The sequence below is a fragment of the Melanotaenia boesemani genome, chromosome 7 (assembly GCF_017639745.1).
Source record: "Melanotaenia boesemani isolate fMelBoe1 chromosome 7, fMelBoe1.pri, whole genome shotgun sequence".
NCBI classification, from domain to species: domain Eukaryota; kingdom Metazoa; phylum Chordata; class Actinopteri; order Atheriniformes; family Melanotaeniidae; genus Melanotaenia; species Melanotaenia boesemani.
Window position 1 is genome coordinate 31,717,407 of NC_055688.1, and position 27,880 is coordinate 31,745,286.

At 39.3% G+C, this 27,880-nt stretch overlaps 2 protein-coding genes across 2 annotated transcripts; both read right to left on the reverse strand.

Annotated features, from left to right (window-relative positions):
• Positions 1 to 8,111: 8,111 nt before the first annotated feature.
• lonrf1 (LON peptidase N-terminal domain and ring finger 1) lies at positions 8,112 to 23,907 on the reverse strand. The gene is made up of 12 exons (XM_041990202.1): positions 22,894 to 23,907; positions 21,489 to 21,607; positions 19,644 to 19,766; positions 16,744 to 16,911; positions 16,539 to 16,656; positions 15,462 to 15,537; positions 15,125 to 15,239; positions 14,198 to 14,319; positions 13,938 to 14,096; positions 11,589 to 11,751; positions 11,309 to 11,458; positions 8,112 to 10,639 (listed from the first exon to the last, which is right to left on the reverse strand). Exons 1-12 carry the CDS (start codon positions 23,189 to 23,191, stop codon positions 10,490 to 10,492), a joined length of 1,761 nt encoding a protein of 586 aa, XP_041846136.1. The 5' UTR covers positions 23,192 to 23,907; the 3' UTR covers positions 8,112 to 10,489.
• A 536-nt stretch (positions 23,908 to 24,443) lies between these two features.
• On the reverse strand, positions 24,444 to 27,068 carry med7 (mediator complex subunit 7). Its single transcript, XM_041989305.1, has 2 exons — positions 26,921 to 27,068; positions 24,444 to 25,548 (listed from the first exon to the last, which is right to left on the reverse strand). The coding sequence occupies exon 2, from the start codon at positions 25,537 to 25,539 to the stop codon at positions 24,775 to 24,777; it is 765 nt and encodes a 254-aa protein (XP_041845239.1). The 5' UTR covers positions 25,540 to 25,548; positions 26,921 to 27,068; the 3' UTR covers positions 24,444 to 24,774.
• Positions 27,069 to 27,880: the final 812 nt, after the last annotated feature.

Sequence of the window (27,880 nt, forward strand, 5' to 3'; positions counted from 1 at the left end):
GACAGTTTTCAGAAGTGAAAAAATATTGATAATTAAGTTTCTGACTTAAAGCATTTTTATATATTGATGTCTGTTATTTTGTACAAAATGCTGTTGTGATGCACCAGCATCTGCACAGAAGATGGATCTGCAGATTTAGAAGGATGAACGCTCACTTTAAATATCGACCATGAATCCACAGGGCGTCTGCATCCACCAGTGATTTATTTATAAAAACCCAGTGAGTAGACTGTCCCTGTGATGGTAACCACATCTGACCGCTTCGCCTCCATGACAACCAAACAATCAAAATGTGCGAAATACCCTGTGCTATGTGATGCTTCATATGAGACAAGTTAGTCACTGTCCTCAAGACCCCCCCCCCCCAAAAAAAATACTTATTTTCATTTCTTAGTTTCTTACCTCCTTCCCTCATGTTGCAGTGTCTTCCTATCATACCCTGTTGATTCAGATTGTTCCTTTGTTAAGGGATTGTAATGTTAACCCCTGAAGGCTCAGCAGTGAATATGATCTCAACTGACAGTTTTGCCCTCATTCCTAATCAGACGATGCTTAATCTGCAAGACATATCTAAATGCTAAATTTTACTCAGGGTGATGCATGCATTCCTGTGAAAAAGCCAAAATGTATCTCTGCTCGTAGAAGTGTGGCTGCTTGGTGATGAAATAAAATAAACTGAAATCACTTGAATGTATTAATTTGTCACATCAAACTAGCACTTTGAATCACTTTTATTTTCATCTTATCTTAGTTTCTCTCCGAATCCCCCCCTCCCATATTTCACTTAGTGTTTTCCCCCTTCTCTCATCATCTTTTTCAGGATCGTTATCCTCTCCATTGTAGTGGAACTTGTAGATATGATCTTCTTCTGTGTTTTTCATTATTTATTTGGTCATTATTCAGAAGCTATCTTTCCCATGTCGTTCACATTTAAAGCAGAAATATCTGTCGTTTGCCTTTTCTAAATTCTAAACGCTGTAGCATAAGGTCTAACTTGTCATCTGCTTTCTTGTGCTGCAGCTGCCTAAACTGTGACTTTTCCCACCAATTATTTTGCCGAATTCTGAGCTTTACTTCACCAGAAAGAAGAATTACCATAGCTGTTAGCCCATTAATTCTTTAATTTCTCAGTTGTATGTATGTGTATCACATAAAACTCTGTCAGTCAAAAAAAAAAAGATGATGAAAGGCTGTATTTAACACCAGATTAGGTGTTTTTCCTAAGCTTGATTAGTTTTGGCAAACCTTTGGTAAAAAACTTTTGGTAAAAATGTTGAATCCATATTTAACTGAGCCATTTCTCCCGTCCAGAGCTACATATCGCCTCAGTAGGCGGACTAAGATCTGCATTTGTAGGTGACCCAAGTCAGTTTCTTTCATCCGAATCAGAGTTCCTTTGCACATTCACAATTCCCCAAATGAAGTCCCCAAGCAAATGGAGCAGGATTCAAATCAGAGGCTGGTGTGAATGTGCCCTTAAACTCAAGTAGCATTCAAAAATTGGTTTTGAATTACTAGAAAGAATGACGTTTTTGGTAATAATTTCTATTTACTTGGTTTAAGTTCTGCTAGTTAAGAGCCATCAGATAACTTGTGGTCATTGTCAAGCTTTAAGGTGAACCTAAGTCCCAGTCTCAGTTCTTTGGATGGAAACAGAATTTCCTCAAGTATTTGCAAATATTCAGCACAATCCATCACTATTACTAATTTGCCTGTTGCTGCATAACATTCCCCCAGCATGTTACTGCCACCACCATGCCTTACTGTGGGTCAGTGTTCTTAGGATGGTGAGAGGAGCTGGTTTTGGCAATAAGACATATGTTCTTCAGTGGTCAAAAAGTTCAGTTCTAGTCTTATCTGATTACGTTGTTCTACATGTTTTGGGAGTTCCCTACATTTTTTTCCACACTTTTTTCTTCTTTTAAACTACATTTAATGGTGGTCTTAGGAATATAGAAAAAAATATTTCAGAAAGGCCTTTTGCAAGGCAATGTTTCTTCTGTGTGTTGCTGCCAAGATTAAGTTACGCTCATGTTTTGGAGGCCAACAGATGCCTGAGGGTTCATCTCAAAGACAGACTGCATTGGGAATCTAACACAGAGTCTGCCTGAAGATGAGAGAAGAACTATGAACTATAAAATTTAGTATCCTATTAATCTAAAGATGTAATGCAGCAAAACTTTACACATAAGGAGCAAAACATCATCCCAAATTTACAGAAACAAGAGCATAATGACACTTTTTGCAAAACATTCTCCAATTGGCAATATATTAATACACTTATTAGACAGAATTATACTCACCAGGCCACTTTATTAGGTACATTTTTTATTACTTGTTAACACCAGTATCTAATCAGCTAATCTCATGACAGCAACTCAACACATTCAGGCATGAACACATGGTCAAAGACAACTTGCTGTTTAATCCGAGCAACCAAATGAGGAAAAAGGGGATTTAAGTGACTTTGAAGATGGCATGGTTGTAGGTACCAGATGGGTTATCTAAACACAGAAATTGCTGATCTACTGGGATTTTCACTGACAACCATCTCTAGGGTTTACAGACAATAATCCAATCAAGAGAAATTATCCAGTGAGCTACAGCAGCAGGAGATCACACCAGGTGTCACTCCTGTCAGCTAAGAACAGGAAACTAAGGCTACAATTCATACAGCTCACCAAAAATAGACAAGAAAAGACTGAAAAGACGTTTCATGCATTTAATAATGGCCAACCATCTCGCAAATCCTTGTCACTCTTAATTTGCATCACAAAGTGGTTGCATCTGTTTGGCATACTGTTGGTTTTTGTCCAAGATTTGTAAAATATAACTAGTTTGCATACTGTTAATTAAATGATAAAACCTTTACTAAAGTTAAAACAGCGACATTACATGTGAATATGTATATTTATGTTTATAGGATTCACAACAGTTAGAAGTTGTTATAAGATTATTAAAAATATTAGGAATTATTTTGGTGGAGAACAATAAAAATATCTGCCGCAGAATTATTTTTGTCTATATCTGAGCACAATTTCAAAGATATGAACCCTTTATTCAAGAAATGTCTTTCTCGGGTGCATTTAAATGAAGCCAATACATGCTGTAAATAATAACTAAACTTATCTTTGTTTTCAGTGAACACATGCAAGCGAAAAAAATCAAGAATTCTTTTATTTCTTTTAAATTTAGAAAATAAATACATCAAGAAATTCTGATTATTTGTTAACCAGCATTTTGTAAATACATTTCTTAATCACATTTTTGTAGATTAAGTGGGTTTGGGCGGCTAATTAGGAGATATAAACTTTTTTTTGCACTTAAAATGTACATAACATTTGAACTAGTTCTCTCTGTACCATGCACATTTACTAATGGTACTAAATGATGAGTTGGATCATTTCTGATGAGTCTCCATTTCAGCTGCAACATTCAGATGGTAGAGTCAGAATGTGGCATGAAAGCACGGATCCATCCTGCCTTGTATCAGCTGTCCAGGCTGCTGGTTGTATAATGTGTTAGGGGATCTTTTCTTAATACATTTTGTGCCCCTTATTACCGATTGAGAATTGTTTAAGCACCACAGCCTACCTGAGTATTGTTGCTGACCATGTCCATCCCTTTATGACCACAAAGTAGCATCTTCTGATGTCTACTTCCAGCAGAATAATGCACCATGTCACAAAGCTCAAATCATCTCCAACTGCTTTCTTGAACATGACGATGAGTTCACTGGACTCCAGTGATCTCCACAGTCACCAGATCTCAATCCAATACAGCAGCTTTGGGTTGTGGTGGAACAGGAGATTCTCATCATGGACGTGCAGCTGACAATCTGCAGCAATTGTGTGATGCTGTCATGTCATCAGATTCAACCTTGTTGAATCTATGCTGCAGGGAGATGAAGTACTGTTCAAGGTCCATTCTAGTACGAGCAAGGTGGATCTAATAAGATGGCTAGTACAGTACAGTGTTTTCTTATATTCTGTTTGTTTTTATGTAAAGCACTTTATGCTTCTCTTATGAATATATTTTATTTTATTTATTTTTTCCATTTATTTACATCTTTTTAATTAGAAAAGTGTAAATGCTAAAATAGTTTTAGATTCAGCACAGAACTTGCATGACTTGTATGTGCAATATGACAATAAAGCAGCCTTCTCATAAAAATTGTAAAATTTTGATGGGATCACTTCATCTAGCATCAAAACTTGTGACTTAAGAGTTAATTTAGGAGACCATCATTTACAGAATGCTAGTGTTGTTTGTATTAATGGGTGTGAAGTAATAACCTGTATGACTGTTTCAGTTGGAGAGCCTGTTGCAAATTGCTGGTTTGCATCAAACAATCAAACTAAGAAGATGCTGAAAATTAAAGAGAATTAACTTGCACTGCTTCATAACCTTAAGACAAACTTCTCAGTCTGACTAATTGAGATAAAGGGAGCATAAAGACTGGACTTAACAAATAAAGGTCATCTGGTCTGATGAATCCAGATCTACCCTGTTTCAGAGGGATGGGGGTATTGGAGTATGAAGAGCAACAGAAGAGATGCTGCAGCTGTTTCCTGTACAAATGAGTGTAGAAGAGTTATGATCTGGGGATGCTTCGATTGGTCTGGTCTAGGTATAGTAACATTATATTCCAAAAAATTAGGTCAACTGACTTGAATACACTTAATGACCTTCAATAAATCTTTATCTTCCCTGTTGACAGGCATATTCCAACAATGTTCAGATTAAGTTGGCTCAAGTTATTAAAGAATAATTTGTAAGTGGGTGTGTGTGACTGTCCCATCATCAATGTAATATCTTGCAGAAAAATGAATGAAATTCTGAACAGAAATAAATGTTGACATTGTGCAAGCTCATCAAATTGAGGTCATGATAAATTACATAATCAAAGGTAAAGGTGGTCTAGCAAAATATTAGAGTGTGACCTTTTTTTCGTTGCTCAAACAGTGTAGATTGTGCCTCTGTAGCTATCACCGTGCTTACTAGATAGACACTGTGTCATTAGTTGCTTGCTGTCTGTTGTAACAAGAAACAGAGAAAAAAATGAGATCATAGCATATCTGCAAAATTGGATGACTGTAAAAACAAACAAGAAATATATCAAAACTCCCTTGATAGCTTGAAGGAAGTGTTTGTCTATAATTATCTCATTCCCAATGATTGTTGCACGATCATGAACACTATATATTCTATATCAGCTCGTATAATGCATTGAAACAACACACAGAACTGCTGCAGAAACCTGCTGGATGAGATCCAAGCAAGGACTGATGAGGCAGGCAGCTCTAAATTCCATGTCTTTATCTTGCTTTCCAGTACTAATATGCTTGGAGCCAAGGTTAGTAAAACTTCCTGTTAACAAAGTCATCCTGCCCATGCAAACACCAAATTAAATTCACCTTGGGGCACGCAGCGAGTCTTGAGCACATAAAAATCTACTACAAAAATCATCACAGCTTTTAAATTGCGGCTAATTCAAATTGTCTTATAGAATGACCTGCTGTAACCACATCTGTCCAAGACCTTGTAGGCAAGCAGATTAACATGCACTTCAGAGTGCTTCATTCATCGGTGAGGACCATGCAAAAACAAACCCCACAGCCAGGTGTGCATCTCTGCAGGTGGTAACTCAACAAACCAGTGAGCCAGTTGCACAGCATCATGTCTCCTGCAGCGTCCCCTTGCTTTCTGTTTCTCTTGTCCTTCATCTGCCAGCAGGTGATCCAAGTATGCTTCATTTGCTTTCAAATTATTTCCACAAAAATCACCAAATTATAAAAGAACACCCATGATTTTCCCCCCCACTTGACTCAATCAGTGTTTTCTCAGAAGTGTTTACTGGGGCCAAGGGAAACGTTATACTTTATTGATCTTTTTTTGACATGTCATTCAGTCATGCAACACTGAAGGTTAATTCCTTCCTCCCTCGCCATAAAAATATCGAGGGCTTGAATCATTAAGTACATCTTTGGAGGGCTGAAAGAGCTTCCAGATAAGGAAAGTTCTGCTGCTTAATCCTGCAACTTGATGCTCCTTTCTTGGATCTCGTTGTCTCTCTATTATTACTTTTTTAGGATCTCTTGTGTTTCTTTAGGTTTAGGTATTAATGATGTATCCCGTGGTGCCACCAACAGCAGGAGGCAAATATGTTTACTTTTAGCTCTCATACGCACTGACAAACAAGTATACTCATGGTTTTATCATCATGTTGACACTCAAGAGGATTATACAAAGAAACAAGGGAGCTTTATCAGCTTCACCACCCACAAGAGGGCACACACCCTGAAAAACTGTCTTGAAAAGGGGGCACAGAGGCAGATTGGCAACTTGACTTGTATCTTCATCACCCGTTCACTCATCTTCTATTCAGTATACTCATATCTGCGGAAATTAGCTCCTCGTGAGCTTTCTTTCATTCTGTGGAACATGAGCAAAACACTTTAAAGTTTCTCAATTTTTTTAATTGATAATCTTGCTCTACCTCTCAGGCTGGGTTTTGTTTCTATGGCAACAGAGCTACATCCATCCTCCGGGGCTCACTGTGGCTTTTCTGCTGTTGTTGCAAATTGCATAGAGCAAACTTGTCTGTTTTAGTGGAAGCCCCAGTGAGTTCCTCCATAATTATGGAGGATAATCATTACAGATTCACAAACATCTTAAACTCAGTCCTCCCTGCTGCATTGACGATTACTTAAAAAACAAACAAACAAAAAAAAACCCCTCAAACCTGAATTCTTTCATACCTAATCAAAACATCCATTATGTTGAGTATTTTCCCTCATCTTCCCATCCCTATTAAATAGGGACTCGTGACAGCACAAGAACACACATATATACATGCACACAGTTGGTTCCCCCTTTGCGATACCTCCTACAAAACGCCTGTCATCCTTACTCACTCATACACAAGCAGGGAGTCAGCGCAAGCTGATGGATCAATTTAGTACAGAAAAGCTGCAGTATTCTTCAAATGTAATGGGCTTTGATGTAGACGCTGAGCTGCATTACAGAGCCCCACTGAAGCCACAGAAACCTCTTTTTATCTGACTGATTCCTATGCAGAGGATGTTGGCAGACATTTACCTCACTCCTGCTACGCTATTCTCTTTCCTCTCTTTCCTGTCAGTAGAAAAAGGCAATTAATAATAACCTCTTCTCACCTACCTTGTTTTTTTTCCAACTGTCTTTTAGTAATTTATAGATTTACTTATAAACCCTTTGTTCCTATTTTGAGACATTAAGGCAATCACTTTGAGCCTGGATGCATCAGAAAAGACACTTAGATGAATTTTTCCCGTTCATAAAATAATTTTTTTCTAACGTAACTACACACTGCCCCCTGGTGGAGCACTTGTGTATAGCATGCATATTGAGTCTTGTTCTTTTGAAGGGTTTGTTCAGATTTTTATATATATATACATATATATATTCTATAATATACTTCTGAGGCTCTCTTGTGTTTATTTATATAATTTAATTGACTAATTTTACTACTTTTATTTAAAATCTTATTGAACCTCTTATTGACAATGTCTATTTTTTCATACCCAAAATATATATGATAGAGCTTCACAACTACATGCTAAATGTATTATTTTGGTCTAAAAAGAAAGCTGAGATAATTGAAATTACTACAGAAGTGTCAGCATCACAATATGTGTTGCTGTATGAGTAAATTCACCTTGAACACAATAATTAAAATGGTTATCTCCTCCTAAAAGAAAACTTGGTAGAGTCTCTTAGTTGAGGGTCTCGCCATCATTTTGGTCCATGCTAAATGTTAGGAAAGGTGCCTCTTAGCATGTGCAAAGATCTTCTGTACTGCACGTATCTTATGGTGCCCCCCGTACAGGAGGCTCTAGTTACTAAGAGGTTAATCGACAAGGACAGGAGAATTCCATTTTATTTGTTTTGTTCAACAGCAGTTGGCATCAGCATTAAGTATTAATATGTTTATGACTATCCACAACTTCTACTTTTTTTTTTTTTTTTTTTACAAAACTGTTGCTCACAACTAAAATAAATCGAAACATTTAAAAAGGGCAACACGATTTACGTTTTACTGACACATATTAAACACAGATAATCCAGAATTTCCTTTGAAAATCTTTATTTATATTAACACATAAAAAGTCATTCTGGGAGCAAGCGAGTAAACAACAATCAGATCAAGATAATTTGCCGCTGCTGGCTTTGACTCAGTGGGTTTAACTATTGTGACTGACAGAGAGGTATTTGAAAACTGTGCAGAGAATAACCCACATGCCACTGACCATCATACCGACCCAGATGACACTTCCAGCAAATGAGCTGAAAATCTTAACTGCCCTGCATTTTATCAGAAGCAGTGTCTACGAAATCACAAAAGACAAACAAATAGCTGATTAAAAAAATATGAGGCGAATTTTTAAATATGGAAATTAAACTGTGCAACAGTGCAGAAATTAAATAATCTAATAATCTGACAAAACGTGAGGTGAAAAGAAGGGTGGCATGTTTGAGCAATAAAACACAATAACCTGTAAAATGACTGAGCATCAAAACACAAAAATATATTGATTTACAAGCTTTAAAAGTGTGTAAGAGGGGCTAAAACACCGCAGTACTTACAACACTTATGATGGCCATTCAAAACTTCAAGAACCCCAGTCTCTTTTTAAATTGCGTTAGCTTTAATCAGGTGAAGTATTCCCAGCACAGAGTTCAGAGAGGAGCCTGTTAATCAAGTCACCACTGTTGCCCCAGTGTCCATCAGTTTGTTAATTAGTTCATCACTCAGAGGGATATTTTGAGTATCGTGATTACCCCTTTAAGTCTGAGCTATATCTACATTATTATACAGACAGGGTTGTTGCTCTCAATCACACAAAGTGGATGTAGCTGGACATTTTTCAAGTGATATGTTTCCAAAGAAGGAAATAAACGGGTAGTTCACTGCCCAACATACAAAAGGCATGAGGGTCAAGGCCTAACTTCCATGAGTTTTAGATGCAAACCAACATAAACACAGTGACGACTCAGGTAACTATTCCTATAAAGCATATAATGCAGAGATACATATGGCACATTTATCAAAATTTAAAAAAAAAAATCACCCAGTTAAGCCTGTAGTCTTTTTTTTTTTTTTTTTTTTTAACTTTGCAACTTCAACATTCCATGGAATGTACCACTACATCCTACATCCACCTGTAGAAACTCTAAGACTTTCAAGGTCTTCTGGTGAGTAGGCCGAGGCACTCAAAGGCACCATGACAGGTGATATACAGGCCAGACGGGCCAGACAGACTCAGAGACGGAGCAAAGGCTTCAGGCAGGTGCCATGGCCTACATGGATGCCTCCCCACCCTCCACCTTCCCTCCTTGTGGTAACAGGGACTCAATCCAAGTTGGACTACAACCAAAGTGTTATAGCCAAAATATTGAGAGATGAGAGATGTCACCACAGCTTCATGCGCCTGAAGGGAGCCAAACATTACAGTAGCTGTTATCAGTGCCATCAACAGGTCATATCTAATTAAAAAAAATTAATAAAAACACAGCTGGTGAAAATGGAAACTGACAGAAATGACATATTTACACCTGACAAATGTGCTATGTTCTTCAAGGGTTCATACTGCAAATTAGACCTATTACACACACCGCCATTCACCACCCCCAACTCACTATCATGAAGTTATTTGCAACTGAATGATCAGCAAGGGCATCCAGAGACAGCAGCTCTCATTCATTAAAAAGAACTTCCAGCTGCAGCCCTGTGACATCATCAGTTATTATTGCAACTTTCATACAAAACAGGAGGCTTTTGATATTTACTGGTATAAAATGAGCCACACCCAATGGCTGCAGAGGCCAAGGAAGAAGTACCTTATAACAAATAATCACATATCCAACATAAACAATGACGTGCACCATCCTGGCAACATATGTTATATCTGCTATTAATATGTATTCTCACTCCAAACGTAGCTGGTGTAATGCAAAGGGTCCAGTTAGAACAGGCAAATGCACACACATCTGTGTATTGAACTGTATTCACTTGGCTGATGCTGCTTCATACAACGACTGCAGTAAAAACAGTGACACCCACTGTCCATATTCAGCAGTTTTTATTTGAAAATAACCTGATTTATTGAAGTCTATCCACAAATAATCACTTCAGATGACCCAAAATAAGAAGCATCTTTGGTCATTCTGGTGTAGGAAACAAAATATGCAAACTAAAAACAAAAAAACAAAAACAACTCTGCATTGTGTTCTGCAGTAAAAATCACAAGCATCCTGCGATTGGCCAGGTGCCACATTAAAACAGTCCCTCTATGTTTCAGAGTAATCCCAAACCTAACCTTAAACTCTGTGTTGTGCGTGCATTCACTGGTTTCATTCTGTTTGTTTGTGCATGCGTAATATTTTACTGTCAGCTTAGCTGGGACCACAATTCCCCACCCTGCCACCTGGGTGTGATCTGGGCTCTTTAGCTCTGAGAGAAGTACTCAAGGACTAGGCGAACGTGTCCCAAGCGGTCTTTGAGTGAGTTCAGGGAGAGGACAGTGGTTTGATAGGCAGGGTCCAGCTGCAGGACAGAGAGCAGCCACCAGCACCACGCCGGGCCGTTAACAGAGGCCTAGAGGAAGACAACAAGAGCAGAATAAATGTGTGTAGTGACAACATTGTGTTTAAAACGCTTCATTTTCTCTCTTTTGCTGCTTTAGTGAGTACATATGTTAACAATCTTCTATCCTCTGCATGTTGCAAGCAAAAAAAAAGATCACTTCCACTTAATTTCATTTCTTTTACTTTATTTGTCCTATGTGCCTATGCACCACTATCAGTTCATTTCAGGTAATTAGCCAACAAAAGCCATTTCTACTGATTTCACCAGCTAGCAGATATTCCATCCCTATGACTTTCTATCTTAATAAACATGGCCGAAATTAATAATCCCTGCAATGAATGACCAATCAGAATGAAATATTTTAGATCATTAAAGACCATTTCATTATCCAGTATTCCATGAATGTAGAATATTGTGCATGCTCTGTGGCTCAATCCATCACTTTAACAGGAATGTCTGATTTTTAAGGAAGAGGATCATTAACAGAAAAAGCGTCCAGTGTGTGCCGGCTGCATACCATCATTTTAACAACCTGATGATGCTGTTAATATTATATATATTCTTGTGTGAAAAGCATGGAGCATAAGTAAGACTCAATTAAAAATCTGATTGACTGTAAATGCTCATGTTTTCTTAGCTTGGGCAGAAGCTGCTGTTGCATTTCCATGAATCACTGACCTGAATGTTTTCCTCCTTATCCGGCAAGCTGCCATACTGTCTGGTGATCTGCTCTCGGATGCGGCTGCCCAGGCGATGATACCAGTCCTGAGCCTGCTGGTACACACTGTCGTGGAGGTGGTGTAACAACTCCAGGTCATTTCCATCAACCTGACAGAAAGGGGACAGACGGGGCACAAAGACACTAAATATTTGAGACAAAGACGGAGACTGAAATCTACAGAAACTGCCCAGTTGTGATATTTTCTTGCCAGAGTTTGTGATCTCTTGAGAGCCTTACCTTGATGTCCTCCAGGTATTCTATGTCAGCGGTGTGGTAGCCATCCCTCTGACCTCTCTTGAGCACCCTGAATCTGCGACCCCCTACCGTTTCCACGTAAGATCGTCCATCAGGGAGCAGCTCCAGGCTGAGGATCTCCAACATGCAGCCATAGTCTGCAAACCTGAGAGTTGATGTTTTGTTGACTGTTAAAATATTATAGTAGTATACAAAGAATTTTAAATGAACTACATTCAAACCCCTTAAAGTATTTGGTCTACACTTTAGGTTATGTTATATTATGTTGCTAAAGAATTTTTTTTTTTTTTTTATCTTTTGTTAGCGGGGGCAACATGTACAACAGATCTCCAAGCAGATGGGCAATCAAGCTGCCATTTTCCACCTCCTCAGGGTCACATATGAACGATTTAATCTGTGTCCACTGCTCTCTCTGTTTTTGCTGCACTGCTGACAATCCCATCAGGCTCCACTGAGCCCGCTGTGAGCTTCACAGAGAGGAAAATGTCAAACACAGTTACTTGAAACCCATGCAGCTTTGTCAAAACAACTGCATAAACAATCACCAAGTTCTGCTTGTATTGTGAAGAGAAGAATCAAGTGCAGACTCGTTTTTTTTAGGTTATGTGAAATGAACAGAAATGTCATTAAACACAAATCTTCCCATTAAGGCAAACTGGTTTACTTAGTTTTGATGCAAGGTTGATGGTGTGGAAGGATGGCAGTGTTACATCTAGTTTATGTAAACACATAAAGGCAATTAAAGATTCAATAATCCTTCAGGTGGCGTTGAAAGAGGAAGAGGAGAAATGGGCAAAGGCTGATGGTCTGCAGGTATTTCATCTCTATGGCTATTATACATGCAATGATACAGAATAGAATTATTAGTATGTTTTTGTGTCTGGCTGCGCACACTTGCCCAAGTCTGCCATGACATTTTACTCTTCCTCTGTCAGTTATTATCACTTAGACTGTGTGGGTGTTCCTCCCGCTAAGCTCCAAGTCAGATGAAGACAGCCTCAGTGTGTAGAACTATAGTAACACGCCATTTTATTATCAGTAATGAGAGCAAGCATTGTAACGTTGGAACAAGTCATTGGTTAGATTATCACTGACTAAATTAATGCTGCTAGTATCGCTGTTTATTTTAACACCATTATTTCCATCACTGGTACTTATACATAGAAGAGTTGTATTTAGTTTTTAGTCTTGCTGAACTAAAAACTATTATAATCTGAGGCATCATGTAACATCATTCATTTCAGTGTTCGGAGTGCAGATATTTATTCGCAGGCATTGTCACTGCTGCTCTGACACGTGAAGTTGAACGTGCATGTGGGTAGGGGCGTGCCGGTTCGGATTGCCGCAGTAACCAAGGAAACAGCTGTTGACACTACTTCATGAAAAAAAGACTGTTCACGTTTCCCATTCTGCATCCAAGGCGTTATTTTCTTTATTGTGGACAGCTGTGAGAGAATCAGGAGGGCTTCATAACAGGACGAGCAAAAAATAAGCAACTACACTCTGGAAAAAAAGCCCAACAACTGTTCCTAGTGTGTGCGTTTGTCTCCCTCTATCTGTTTTTGTGGGTCATGCCTGTATCTGGCCAGAAGGTCCACAGGGTTACTCCGGGGCAGCCATTACTACACCTGGGCTGATCACCACACCAGAGTCTCATCCTGCAATCAAGCCACCCTCATTCCAGCAGTATTTAACCACCGGATCACTCTACCATCCTCTGCCAGATCATTCAGTTACCTCACTTGGTACTTCATAGCTTTAACTTTTCCGTCTCGTGCTAACAAGACCTGTTTGTGTTTAGACCCCTGGTGAGGCTGATCTCGCACCTTCTGCCTGTCTGCCTGTTCAGCCCTGATCAGTCCGCTGAGACTCCTGGACAGCTCAGTTTTCAGAAACCACACCAGTCTGTGTTTTATCTAGCTGGCAGTTTACTCCCATGCCGGGAGCCTTGCCCACTGATTGGCTGAGTGCATCACATGGGATGACTTACCTCACAATTGGTCTGCATGTTTCCTTATCGCTACTGTGAAGATTGCAAAAGTTGTGCCATTTAAAATAAAAGCACCCTGTCGTATTTTACATTTAAACTGCGGCTCTATATGGGACAGGGTCTGGGTCCGGATGCGGACCGTGGTCCGCTTGTTAGTGACCTCTGATTTAGAGTGTTATTGTAAAAATGTTGTAAATTAGCAGGCTTTAGAGAATGATGCTTTTTTTTTTCTTTGCGTATGAGTTGGTGGTGGCAATGGACAGAGACAATGTGCAATGTATGTTAGGAGGCGTGTGTGGGTGTGTTGGGGGTGGGAGGGGTTATAGATTATGCTGCGATACCCTTTTCCATGCTCATAGCTGCACATGCCAAACTTCTTGGTGCCCGTCTCCATGCAGCGACGCATCATCAGCCGATATCGCGGTTCAAAGATGTGCAGAGGGCAGGGCACTCCAGGGTAGGCCACCGTGCATACAAATATTGGGATGTCCTTGGTGAGACTAGAAGAGAAAGAAAAAAACAAACTTGAGAACTCTGAGGTTCGAGAATTATTTAAACGAGTATAGTAATTTAATGTTGGCTGAGTAAGGCGGTTTCCTACTTGGACAGCTCGGCCATCTCTGCATCGTGGACCTGTTTCCTCTCAGCCAGTTGAGAGGGAAAAAGTCTGGACATGACGTCTTGGAGCAGAATTGTCAGGTTGTACTTCCTGTTTCTTAAGTACTGGAAAGAGAAAAACAATGTCTAAGTACAAACGATGCAACAGTGAAACCTTTAGCATAGCGTTGTGGTGGTTTTAGCTACACAGAGGTAAAAACATTCCACAACACCCATCTCATTAGTTTGTCACAGGTAAATTTAATTTGTCAGACATCTGAGCTGAACTTGAAGTTATCTTTCTAAAAGACTAATCCCGCTTCGTAGTACAGGCACCGTGTACTACAATTACTAACTTCAGAAGCCCTAATAAAAATCCTAAATTTATTTGATAAATGTAGGATATATTTTTGACCCCCTGAAATTATCTTGGGACCCCCAGTTTGTAGCGGTTCAAGAGGAAAGTGGTACACTATATAATACAGTCATTTTTTCTTTACATACTATACCTTCTACAGTTTGTAAAGCACATTAACATCTGCTGTGTCCAAACACACCATGCATGTGGTGCATCTAATGAAATAAAACCTCCAAATGAGTCTGAAGCTTGGCCAGTGGTGTTAGTAACCAGGGCATAAACCCGGTTTCCTAATAAAACTAATTATTATAATAAATATAATAAGTAGTCCATTTTAATTATCAAATTCCGCATTCAGTAAGTAGATCTGGCAGTTGCAGGAAGATCAGTAATAGAACTAAATGGAATTAAATGTAGTTATTTACTACAGATATGATCAAAGTAAATATAAAAGCAGTCATCATTATGACAAAGTCAACCATTAACATGTAATGACGCAGTGCTGAAAGTCACAATGTGGAAGCCAATAACAAAGAAGCTCATTTTATTAACATGTATTCACAGCATTTGTACCTCTTGTAGTGGATGCTTGCAGAGCGGACAGCGGAGGTTGTGGTCCAGACTCCTCTCGATGCAGTTTTTGCAGAAAGTGTGGCCACAGGGAGTTGTGATTGGCTCAAAAAACAACCTGCAGAGGACAGAGAGACATGAGCTTTACTTTGAAGCAACTAAGCAAAGGAAGGATGATCCCTCCACTCGTAGTGGGGCAACATATGTGAGTGTGTGTGTGCTAAACATTAATCAGAAAGAGGAAAGCAAGAATTGCACTAGACGGATTTAGGACACCAGAGGAGACAAGCTACAGACGGTAATGCATTATGGATTACAGCATGTGCTGGGGGACACTGACCTGATGCAGAGAGGACACTCAAAGTCTGACACAGTGAGAACACTCAGCGTTTCTGCTCCGTTTGCTTTACTTTCACCTAAAAATCGAATTAAATATTGTCACTAGATGCATCTGCAATGAGCTAAAGAAGGTAAATGTCATTCATTATGTAATTTCAAACCATTCAGCAACATTCAGATCATGATTGTGTCCCATGTAGGGTTGCAAAGGGTAAGAAAATTTCCGGTAAATTTCCAGAAACTTTCCATGGGAAGTTAAGCTTGGGAATTTTGAAATATTCAAAATTGGAAACTTTTCACTGGAATTATGGGAATTATTGGGATTTTATGGGCATTAACTGGAATTTGGGGACAATGTCAACAAACTATCATATCCAAACATAAATATCAAGATTTTGTTTTGTCATAAGTAGAAATCCATGCAAAGTAAAACAATTAAGGACATGGCACTTCAACAGATTTACTTTAGAGTAGAACTTTAAAATTTTAATTCTCGTACTGAACAATCACTTCTTTTATTGAACAACGAAAACACGAATGTTGATTAAAGGATTACTCAACCGAATGACCACCAGTTTTTCCACTCTCACATTTGTGAGCCTGTTGCGAACCTTTGTGTGCGTGTTACAGAACAGTGGCCAGTTGCGCTCAGAGGCAGCTGATGATTGTGGGATTTGGAGGATGATGGAGGCTACAGGTGCAAGGGCTTCAGATCCACATAGTCCCTTCCACGAGGTGGATGCAGATATGTGCTAGCATGACTGCCAGATTTCGTCCCCTTCCCAAAGGCCTTGCTTGGCTCTGTACTTTGCCAAACTGCCCAGACCTTTACCTAAATAGCATAGATATTCAAGTGTGCTTGCTATAAATCTGGTTGTTTCAGCCAAGATTATGCAACAATATATTTTCCTCAACTATATTTAAGTTAAGTGCATAAACCTTAAATTTAGTAAATTTCTGGTTAATTCCCAAATATTCCCATTAATTCTCAAATACTCCTGTTGATTCCCATTAAAAGTTTCCAACTTTGAAAATTCCTAGAATTTTGCAACCCTAGTCTCATGGTGTATCAGCCTACCTCTTCCATGCCTATCTTCCTTCCTCATCATCATCTCCTCATCCTCCTCAGCAGCAGGGAGGAAGGAAACAGCTTGGCAGAGACTGAGGCAGCATTCGGTGCCTGCGTCATGTTTCAACTTGGAGTCAAACAGATAAACAGTTTCATCAGTTAAGATTTTTATTTTACATTCAATTCCCCTTCCAGCCCACAGCTAAACATTTACCTGGTGAGCATCTCTCCTCCCTTCACTGGGATGTTTACTTTCACCGTGCACCGGCCCCTGGGAGCCACTGATGGTGGTGATGGGGCAGGGCTCGTTCAAGTACTCGGTCAGCACCTGCAAAATGCAGGACACCTCTTCTGGGACTGCGATTCCCTCGACCTCCAGGATCTGCCATTTCAACAGGCGTCGCAAAATAACTCAATCACCAAAATGCTAAACATTCATTTTCACTAATGAAATCAAATCAAATTCAATGACAGTTGTGGTAAAAGCATCATTTAAAGAGTTTAAATTGTCTGTCAACTAATTTACTAACACCAATACTTTGCCTGGGTCCAGACCTTTAAATCCATCCTACTCCACCAAGCTGAGTAACAGAGTTGACAGTTCTGTCTGATATCAGGCAAACAATTACTACTAATATATTAAGTGGTGGTGTGGTGGTAGCACCGCAGCCTCACAGCAAGAAGGTTGCTGGTTCAAATCTTGGCTGGGGGTGGCCTTTCTGTGTGAAGTTTGCGTGTATGCGTGGGTTCTCTCTGGGTACTCCAGCTTCCTCCCAACATCCAAAGACATGCATGTTAGGTTAATTGATGACTCTAAATTCTCCCTACGAGTGATTGCGAGTGTGAATGGTTGTTTGTCCCCGATGTGCTGGCCCTGCGATGGACAGGAGACCTGTCCAGGGTGTACCCTGCCTTTCACCTGTTAATGCTGGGATTAGGGCTGGGCGATTAATCGATAAAATCGATAAATCGAATTTTTCATTTCTGGAGATTAATTTTTTTGAAAATCGGGATTTTTTTCCATAGTTAGTTAGCAGCAGACTTAGCCCTCCCTCCACACCAGAACGGTGTTTGTCTGACAGATTTTCAGTAAAGTGACCCTTCACTCACGCCTGGGATTTAGCTGTACGTATAACTGCAGTGAGAAATGCTGCAAACCCTTGTTAAGAGACAACCTTCATCAGGGGAATTATTCCTGCAGTGGATCCTGTATGATAAGGATCCAGATGGAAAGAGATCACGGATGCATTGTGTCGCATATTTCAATGTAAGATATGAAGTCGTTTATATGGTGGAAGAGCTATGACATTATATGCTTTATTTTTGCTAGCATTCATCTGTATAAACAAATGAATGTTTTAATAAGTTTATTTATGTTTTGTAAAAGAAAAGGAAAAAAAATCGATTAAAATCGGAAATCGGATTTGGTTATAAAAAATCGGAGATTTTATTTTTAGGCCATATCGCCCAGCCCTAGCTGGGATAGGCTCCAGCTTACCCGCGACACATAATGGACTAAGCGGTACAGAGAATGAATGAAAATTAAGAAAATGATAAATAACTAATATAACTAATAAGTAAATTAAGATGAACAAAGCGAAAGAAAAATTCAAGTCACATAAAATACTCCTTATCCTTGAACATTTCATGTGTCTCTTAAACTGTAGCAACTATCTGGTCCTATCCTTTTTAGTCGCTCTGGGTGCGGGGGGTCCTGGTGACAACGCGCTTCATTAAACCAATGTCCAAACTGAAAGGTAAGTTTGGGTGTGTTCCCATTTATTGAATGAATGAAAAACAACTTGAAGTCCAGGATGGCGGTATACAGCAACAGGATGGATAGATGGTCCAAGGTTATGAAAGGGATGGAGGTATAGCGAAAGCCGGTGGAAAAACGGTAAGAAACTTCAAGACATTAAAGCGTTTAGAAGTGGTAAAAATCGTGCGACCTCCCGTTACCCAAGCACCCGGGGCACTGTCACCTCCATGCCTGTACGCACTTCCCCTCAACACTGCTACCAATGGTCGAGGGGAATATAGGTCACCTGTGCCATCACAAACATAAGCAAACACCACCACCACAATAAACCTGGACCAAACAATAAAGAGAAATAATGGCTCCTACATAAACTTTTCACCCAAACCTAAATCATTCCAGTATAAAAAAGCACCTAAGTCAAGTAATGAGCCAGTGTTGTGTCAACACATCATTGGCTCTGTCTGGCACTGTTGCAAAGACAAATAGTTTGATTTCATTTCTTTACTTGCATCTATAAATAGTGTCAAGACAACAGTTTTACATACATGGCACTTAACAATTCCCAAAGAGTTAGTAGCCCAAACTTAGCATGTTGTGCAGTGTGTCCCAAAAAATGTGAGGAAATTGGAAAAGCGGAGTACAAAAGAGAAAGCGGGAGGTCTAAAACAGCATCTAAACAGCAACAGCCTTCAGAAAAAGTCAACCATAAAAACCTTTTTGTGAAAATTGGCCTCCATGGAGGTTTGGCTGTAAAGAAGCCATTGTTAAGGAAGGAAAACCGAGAGAAAAGGCTGAGGTATGTCAAATGTCTCAAGAATCTGACTGAAAAAAAAAGGCAACAGGTCTGATGGCGTAATGAATCTTCTCCAGAGCCCAGACATCAAGTTTACTAAAGCAGTGTGGGATCATGTTGACAGGAAACATCACAAAAAGATGCCCAAAATCCAAAGAACTTTAAAAAGTACTTCAAAAAGCCTGGTCAACTATTCCTGAAGACTACTTAAAAAATAACATGAGAACTTGTCTAAAATGGTCCAGGGGAGAGGCTCAAAAATGTATCACAAAGATTAAACTTTGGTTTCTGAAGATATGCTGAATGGAAAAACTTCCATCTGCAATATAATTTAGATTTAATTCATTTGCATTATCTTTAAGATTTGAAAATGAGCCATGTATTTCTGCATAAAAAAAATCTCTTTTGCAGCCCACTCAGTCCGAAGCTTTGCTGGTGGCAAACTTCTTCTCGGCTCATACATTATTTTCAGAGTTCTTTCCGGTACAACTCATATCTGGTACATGGTCTCTAACTTCCCATTAAATTCCCCTCTGATCGGCACTCAGAACGACAAACAAACCTTCTTGATCTGGCTCTTTGCAGGACCAAAGTCAGCATGAATTTTTAGGCAACGGTGAAACTGGATGAGGGCTTCTTTCTGCTGACCCATTTCCAGAAGTACATTCCCTTTTCGAAAGAAGCCCTGGAGAAACACAAAAGTGCAATCAGCACACAGCACAACACTGAAATTTACAGCTGAGGAAGTAAAATCAAACATGTTGACTAATATTACTTCCTTTTTTATTTTTCATACAAAGACCTGCATTGTATACCTTTATCAGCTGAATCATTGTTAACTGTCATGTGACATAACACATCTCTGAAAGCCAAATGAAGCTATAGAAATGAATTACATACAGTCTGCTTTTCTCCTTTAACAGTGCCACCCCCTGCCAACGAATAATTATGTGACACTATGACATAAGTAGCTGTTTGTGTAACACTGTGAATGACATAACACTGATAAAAGCAGAAAAAAGGTCTCTAAATAAGCTTGGGTGGGATGCTAGGGCAAAATATAAACAGAGCTAGCAAGTTCATCTACTGGTTATGTGAGTGTAATTACATGTATGTTATAAAATCAGACAATTGAGTTGCATGCAATAAGAACTTGCATGGAGAGAATTAAATGCAATGGCCAGGATCAGATTTAACAGAGCTAGAGTTAGGGTAGTAAAAACCTGGAAATCTAAGCTAACAAGTGATTTTAATTTCAATAACAGTGAGCTGCTATTTAATTGTTCATTTGAGGCTACTCTCAGTTTCATAACAGAGTTTTTAGCACTTTTGACGGCTAAGATTAGCACTTTTTTTGCTTCTCTTCCATATAAAATGAAATGTCTCCATAAAGATGCTGCAGTCCAGCTTTGCAAGTATATCTTTTATATAAATGTCAATAGCATACATGCAGCACAATTTCATCTTAAGTGGCCCAGATTAGTAAAATAATAGTATAATAACCTATAAATGAGAAAAACTCCCTAATTATTCCTTTCTTTTGACACAAAGAAGTACATTAATAGGTTTACATATAATGAATTATCCTTCTACTAAACATATTATGAACAACCTTAAATTCTGTTGAAATATTTGTGCAATTTCAACAATGTTTTGCCTTAATTAATCATTTACACAATCATTACACTTCAGAGCACACAATGGAACCAAAAAGGCACAAAATGTTTAATCCCAGGTATCTGGAAATTAAAAATATAGCATTTAACATTATGATTAGAGTCATTTGTCAAGATTTAGATTCCTTTCAAACTGAACATTTCACATCTGTGTAGCGATCCTGACCACCTGAAGTGACTGACCTCATCTAAGAAGCTGAAGCAAAATCTGTTAAAAAAATATTTACAATCATTCCACTGCCTTGTAAATTTATTATATTTAGACATATAAAAAATACAACCTCCAATGGAAAAATTAGGACTTAAAGTTACTTTTTTTTTAAAAACTTGCTGTTAATGTATTCTTTGTAATTTTCTTATTAACTAAATCTCATGGGACAGAATGGAATCTCTGGCGGGCTGGTTTTAGCCCGTCAGGCTGTACGTTTGACCCCCTACCCTGGGCTATAGATTCTTATGGCAATGCATTAGATCAGTTATTTCAAGTTTAGCACCTTAATAGCAACTGGTGCCAGATGAGTATGCACAGTTTGGGAAAATAAATTGGATATAATGATGGAATTATAATATTTCAATTAATTTTATCCACTTTTTCTAAACAAAATTACCTCTAACTGCATTATGATACAATAATAACAATCGGGCCATTTTTCAATAATCATGACAGACCTGAAGACACCTCAAAACCTTAAGCCTTAAAGGGGGTTAACACTTGTTTACACATTTCTCACCTCTGTCCAGCTGGGGTGAAGGCAGCAGAGGTAGTCGAGGTCCGTCAGAGCATCGGAGAAGCGCAGGAGGCCCAAGTTAGCCTCAGCTCTGCACAACTTCAAGCTCTGATCGAGTGGGACTAAGGATGGAGGACAATGTAAAACTTTTGGAGCACTACACAACTTTTCAAAGCAAATTTCAGTCACATAACCGTCTTCTTACACTGATGTAAATATGTAACCACATGCATGAAATGGCCCGTGCAACAATTAACATCAGAACAAGCCCACAATACTAGAGGGGCTGGTTTATAAGATAGAGAATTTAAACTCCCAGTGCATGCACACACAGTGTTACATACACAAACGTTACATGTGCACCATCTCTTTATGATTCTAATACTGGTTACATATAAATCTAACTTCCACATGTTGACACACTGTCTACAATGATGATTTGTTTCTTATATTTTAAAACAAGATTAAATTTTACATCAATCAAAAAACGAAACGTTCCACCAATATGCACATGTGCATTGTGGGCTCAAGCAGTTGCTGTTATCTAAAGCTGTTACACAAGTCATGTTTACATAGAGCAGGCCATTAAAATCACTGACTCACTGGTTGCTCTCATTACATATTGGAAAAAAAAAAAAAGCAATCATTTCCAACCTTACACCTTGAATGACAAAAGGAAAACTGCAGTGCATAAGTGTGCCAAAAGATCATTACATAAGGCTACAATGCCAGAGCATGGGAGGTAGCAGTATTTAATTGGATTGGCAAGGATGGCAAACATGGGGGTAACTCAACAGTAGACTGATTCACTGTAGCACAAACACTCCTGCAATCCGTGGGACACCTACTGACTCGAACATATCCAGGACAGAAGTTATCACGTTTACTTTCTCACAGCTGCATGCAGAAAACGAGGTCAATTGCACTTATAAAGGAAACTGCAGAGAATAAGTACCTGCAACATGCTTGCAATGCAGGACTTTTTTCAAAAGCTTTTGCAAATAATATTGCACCACTTTTTTTCTTTTTTTTTTACTGTAGACAGCACATGACTACAGTTTTGGCTCAGCCTGTCCACAGTGCATGCTCCCTACTCATCAGCTGTTATAGCTCATCAGCTGTTATAGCTCTTTTTAACTGTTTGTCATAATGTTTGTAAGCAACTGGGGCGGATGGAAAAAAATGTTAAACCAGACTGATGGTTCTTCTGCAGCACAAACAATAAGTTTTATCTAAATCTTGTTTTTATTCTTCTAACTAAATGGCCCTGGACTCTTACAAAGACAGTTTCAAATGCAAAAATTCAAATGGGGGAATGCATCTTCATTCAGCGTTGATTCATCAGTGATCTAAGCTAAATGTGGACATGTCCCTGCAGTTGAGCAGATTCCATGTATGCGTTCCTTACCTAAATGTACTCCCTCATTGGCCATGCGTAAAGCTTCCGGGAACTCGTTGGCTTTGAGCTTCTCTTGAATTTGGCACTTCACTCTCGCCTCGTCGGGGCAACACTTTTCAACGACACTGATGAGCAGAACGTTGTTCTTCATTCCTTTCACCTCCTTTTGTTTTAACCTCTCTTTGCACAGCGGGCATTTTGAAGGGAGATAACCCCCCACGCACCTCCGGCAGAACGTGTGGCCGCACGACATGGTCACCGGCTCGCACATCAAGAGGAGACAGACAGGACACTCCAGTAGATCCATTGCAGACGGGTTAAGTCACCAGCACGATGTCCCACGAGAAGAGCTTTTACTTTGTTTGTCAAAGCAATCCAGAGACGAGGGTCTGGGTTTTATTTTCGCACGGACCATTCAAATGACATACTGACGGCTTGCGAAAGACTAAATAAATCTGTCCCACATCTGCTCAAGCTTAGGTTACTGCTATTATCTGCCCCGTTAAACTTACCTCAGAAATTAATTTTTCGAATGAAAATGTTTACTGACATTGTCGTTTCGAGCCTTCACTTTGGTTTGGGACAAACAGCATCTTCCCTTTTTGGTCAGGTTAAATAGACACAGCTCCCCTTGACGCTCCAAACTCCTAAAACAAAGCATTAACCGGACCAATAAAACGGTACATTGTTATTTATATAATTATCATTATTATTTTCTATTCAGTAGCCCGTGTCCGCTTTTAACCCCTATAACGAAGCATCCAAAGACACGAAGCTAGGTTACTGTGTTACACCATTACATTACATAAATAAAAGTCACGTGACCAAGCAGCGTGGGCTTTGATTGGTCGAGAGAGTAGCTTTCCGCCCTGTTGTGAAACCCAAGGATCCCGAGTTTCATAACACAATTCCTGCGACTAAAGTCTTCTTTTTTCCCCCAATTTTCTTATTCATGCTTCTGCATGAATCCACAGGGTGAATATGCAGATCTACATTTACGGTAACGATTTCTTATCGCAAGATTTTAGCATTTTGGAAATTCTCCCGTCACAGCATAGGGAATCCCAGCCGAGGATAACATCCAGGGGGTGTGGCGAACGAATGCTGGAAATGTTTCTTCCGAGCTCAGACTTTTATACTTGCTATTAAATAGAAATCATAAAACAATAAAACTTAGGTGCCAAACCTGCTTTAGCTATTTGTTTTAAAATAATGATATCTATTCCCTGTCAAGCCATTTTAAGCATTAACATTCACCCACTAAAAAGGGGGGTCTGTGCATCAGGCAAGTCTAATTTTCCAACACATGCGTTTAAAGAGAGTTGACGGAAAGCCTTCTGGAAAAGGTGCTTTTGATTTTCCTATGCACTGGGTATGAAGAAGCTGACAGAAGGCAACTACTCAGAAGTTACTGAATAAAAGGGTTTGGGGGGAGGGGGGTAAATGACTATGTAACTTCTGTTTATATATACTGACCTTTCAATTATCTCTCACTAGATTACACAAGTTTTGAACCACAGTTGACAAGATTTACAAACAAAAGAAAATCAACATTTAAATGGATTTCTTTTATATATTTACATTTAGCAGCACTGAAATCTTACTGCAATTAGATCTTTTCATTAAATTTAATGGGAAACAACTAAAATGACATCCAAGCTGATCTACTAATTTAATTATTTGACAATTTTTTACAGTAATCACTAAAAGAGGATTTACATCAAATGCCTTGCAATGCTACAAGGATTCCACGTTCGAACACTGCAAGCTTTGCTCTTGGAGGTGCAAATATTTACAAAGTACAGCATACAAAAATACAGTTTAGGAGTACAAATACAAAAAAGAAAAGAAAAATGAAGAAAAAAATGCTAATTACTAAACAATATATAATTAAGCTATTTCATCAATAATATTGCACATGGCAGCATCTTTGTCCCATATTTTCTCCCTCTTTGAACTTGAGATATTCTGGTCCTGGTGACCTGCTGCCATGCAGCTGGCACCTGCTTCTTCTACATCCATCGTTTCCGTGTTCAGCCTGGGGGCCTGTCCAGAGGGACGACCAACACTAACTCCAGCAGATGCACTCTTTATCACATCACAAGCATTATCTGAAACATCCATCTGAGGTAAGTCATCAGGTAGGGAGGCGAGGCACCCGTGGATCATCTCCACCACCCTATTCAGATGTTTCTGGAACCGTTCTGCAGTCTCCAGCCTCTGTCTCTTCTGCACCTCCATCATCACCCTCAGTGTCTCTCTGGCTTGATGTGGCCTGTACTCATTTATCAGATGGTGCATATGAACAAATAAAAGCTTAATGTCCTCTAGCTTCTCTTCACGCTTTATACTGCCAGGGCTCTTGATAAGGATGTCCAGCAAGTCCAGAAAGTTCACAAGAATAGACATGTTTAATTTCTTGAGCTCCCGTTTGTGGTCAAACTGCATGGGATGGAGTCTTTCGATGCCTTGGCTCTCCAAAGGACGGATAATGAGGTCATCACACTGAAACTGGTTGCCAAACATCATGTAACTGTCTCTGATAGGTGGAGGTGGCTTTGGCGCCAGACCCTTGCGAATGTTTTCATCTGTGTACTCTTTAATGTACTGCATAGGTGGCGGAGGCAGGGCACTGACCTGCTGTGGTTCACCCATGATGCAAATCTAAACACAAGCACAAAAAAGTACATGTTTTCATTAGAAAATGAAAATGCTGTAATGCAGACATGTGTAGATAAACTATTATTGCTTTGACCCATCAAGTAGCTTCGCTTTACTTAAGTACCCCAGGGCATCTGGACATTTCTGGGGCTAATTCCACCTTCTTATTGAAACAAAAGATGTGTTTAATGAGCATGTAAAATTTTTATTTAAAAATATAAAAATGCAAAGTAACCGGTCACTATAATGTAGCAAAGCCCAATAATATTGCCAACACTTATGTCAAACTTCTCAAAAATGCTGTAATCTGTTATTTTGTTGGTGCAAAACAGAGAGCAGATTATTTTAAAGCATGCCAAGAATGTATGGAATATGACAAAGATATGCCTGTCTTTATCTCCTTACAGAACGGACACATTCCAGTCTTTCTCTGACCTAGTCTAAGACTGAAACTTATGTCACAAGCTAATCACACACACCCGCAAGTGGGGAGTTGCTCCACTGTTAGTGGTGTGTGAAGTCAAATAAAACAACACCTTTTGTTCATTAAATCAGGTGGCTTTCAAATGAATAAATGTATAAAAGCTTTAATTCTCAGTGTCAGCATTGATGGTGTAACACCAAATTCTGTCACACAATATGTTTAACACGGCACAGTGCAAAAACTGTGCAGAAAAAACTGATTGACTGAAGCAGACTGCCAGCAGCTCTCAATAGACTGGAATCAACTACATAGTCTGCAGCCTAAAATTACAATAATATTAAAGTCGATTCCACCATTTAACATCAAAAATGTGAAAGGAATAATCAATCTGAAATCCTACAGTATTTTGATAACTGAATTTTGGTTCATTCAGATGTACTAACTATTCACTGAACAGAGCACCTGAGGGCGCCTCTCATTAGAAAAAAAAAGTAAAATCGGTCTATCACACAATTTAAGTACAATGGATTACAATAACCAAACTATATCAATAACGTTACTGTTAAAATAAAGTTTCATTGCTGGTTATACTAATGCACGTAGTTTCTAAATATTCAATAATTATTTTCAGTGTTAATTTAACAGCTGTGACAGAAACCCGCTCTACATAAACCAACGTGTGTGTGTGTGTGTGTGTGTGTGTGTGTGTGTGTGTGTGTGTATAGTGCAAGCATCACCTCTCTACCTATGAAATACCACCTTATTTAGTTTAAATATAGGTTGGAAAGCCACCAAACAGACGGAGACATTAACAGAACCGCTGCATTTTCAGGAGAAATCAAGCTAGCTATATAGCTATGGCTACACTGCCACTAACCTTCAGTATACTGCTAAATCCAAGTTCAATACTAACACAGATAATTTAAATACAGTTATGTTATATCTACACACCTTTTATATAACTCCTTAGTAGCTGAATGTCGACTTCGGATATTTAATGTTACCTAAACACGATCGGAAAATTAGCTCATAGCTCATTTAGCTTTATCCGTTGCGTGCATACGTAAACGGTTGCTTCTGTTCCAATTCTATTGGCCGAGCTATACACGTGAGCGTTTTACCAACATTGATTGGATTGTGGCCGACGAGCAAACTAACCATTGATTGGCTGAATTTGGAAGGCTTTTTTTCCCCACCGGAAGTATAAGATCTTTCCGTTTGGACATATGACTGGAATAATGGTTCAATTTCAGCGTCCTAATTTGATCAAGATCATATTTGTAGTATAGCAATATCACAGATAGATGAAAAACAGATAAAGATAGACTGCCACCATCGTCTGTGTAATCTGTAGCTTTATGTCAAAGAAGCTTCATAAACAAAATACAGTACCTGGCCCAAAAACAAAAAGTGGAGATTTCAGGCAGGACCTCTGGGGGCTCCCAGTGGTGCCTGGCCAGCTATTTGGGACAAAGGCTGAGAAAGCCCTGGAACATTGGAAGCAGTCCAGCCAAGCTCTTGAGGGATGGCTGTTAGGAGCAGGGGCATGGGACACCCAACCCCCCTCTTCAGGGGTTGACCCCACCACCAGAGTCCTGGCAGTGTGGGCAGGCTGCTGTTGCAGCACTTTATAGTAGTCCAGGGGACTCATAACCCCTCTAGTCCAGAAGTTAAAAGGTAGTCCAGCAGTTCTGATACACCACCTTTATGGAGTGCGACCTTGCCCTCTGCAAGGTGTCCTGCACTGACGACTCCAGGCCTGCCTGAGGTGACCACACCCCCAAATGGTCATGCTGTGAGCTGAAGGCAGCCTGCCAAAGGGTGCCAGACCTTCCTGTCCAGCTAAAACAAGAGTTCCACCTGTTGTGGAAATTAACAGCCATTCTAACCATTAGCACAGGTCTCTGAAGG